This window comes from Phytophthora parasitica, assembly GCF_000247585.1.
Source record: "Phytophthora parasitica INRA-310 unplaced genomic scaffold supercont2.536, whole genome shotgun sequence".
Lineage (NCBI taxonomy): Eukaryota > Oomycota > Peronosporomycetes > Peronosporales > Peronosporaceae > Phytophthora > Phytophthora nicotianae.
Genome location: NW_008649522.1, coordinates 1 through 571, shown reverse-complemented (window position 1 = coordinate 571; position 571 = coordinate 1). Strand labels below are relative to the sequence as shown.

General features: G+C 53.1%; 1 protein-coding gene across 1 annotated transcript; it reads left to right on the top strand.

The window, feature by feature from the left end:
- Window positions 1-131: 131 nt before the first annotated feature.
- On the top strand, window positions 132-561 carry PPTG_25017 (hypothetical protein; the record flags this gene model as incomplete). The annotated part of the gene is made up of 2 exons (XM_008919152.1): window positions 132-517; window positions 546-561. The coding sequence occupies 2 exons, from the start codon at window positions 132-134 to the stop codon at window positions 559-561; spliced, it is 402 nt and encodes a 133-aa protein (XP_008917400.1).
- Window positions 562-571: the final 10 nt, after the last annotated feature.

Below are 571 nucleotides of genomic sequence, written 5' to 3'. Positions count from 1 at the left end.
AATTTATTGGTCCCAGTCTACGAATTGCCTATGTTCAGGAGCTGTCAGGAGACAGCGACAGCTTTGGCGAGCTGCGTCGTGTACTGCAGGTTTATTCTCTACGGAATCCGGCGGTGGGATATTGTCAAAGTATGAACTTTCTCGCTGCAGTGCTGCTGCAGAACATGGGAGAAGAGGAGGCTTTCTGGGTGCTGGCAGCGATCGTGGAGGAGCTGACGCCGCAGTATCATACGCGTACGATGACTGGCAGTCGCGCAGACCAGCGCGTGTTCTCGGATCTTGTGACGCAAAAGCTGCCAGTACTGGCGAATCACTTGCAAACGCTGGGCGTGGACTTTGAGCCATTCACACTGAAATGGTTCCTCTGCCTGTTCCTAAACACACTCCCATTTGAGCCTGTCATGCGGATATGGGACGTGTTCTTCTGTGAAGGTAGCCATGTATTACTACGAGTGGGGCTTGTGCTACTTAAGCTCAACCAACCTCGCATCATGGCGTGTGACGACGCACTGGACGTGTACGAGATGTTCAAAGTCTCGCACGAGACTCTACAAGAGCTGACGGCGCCCTA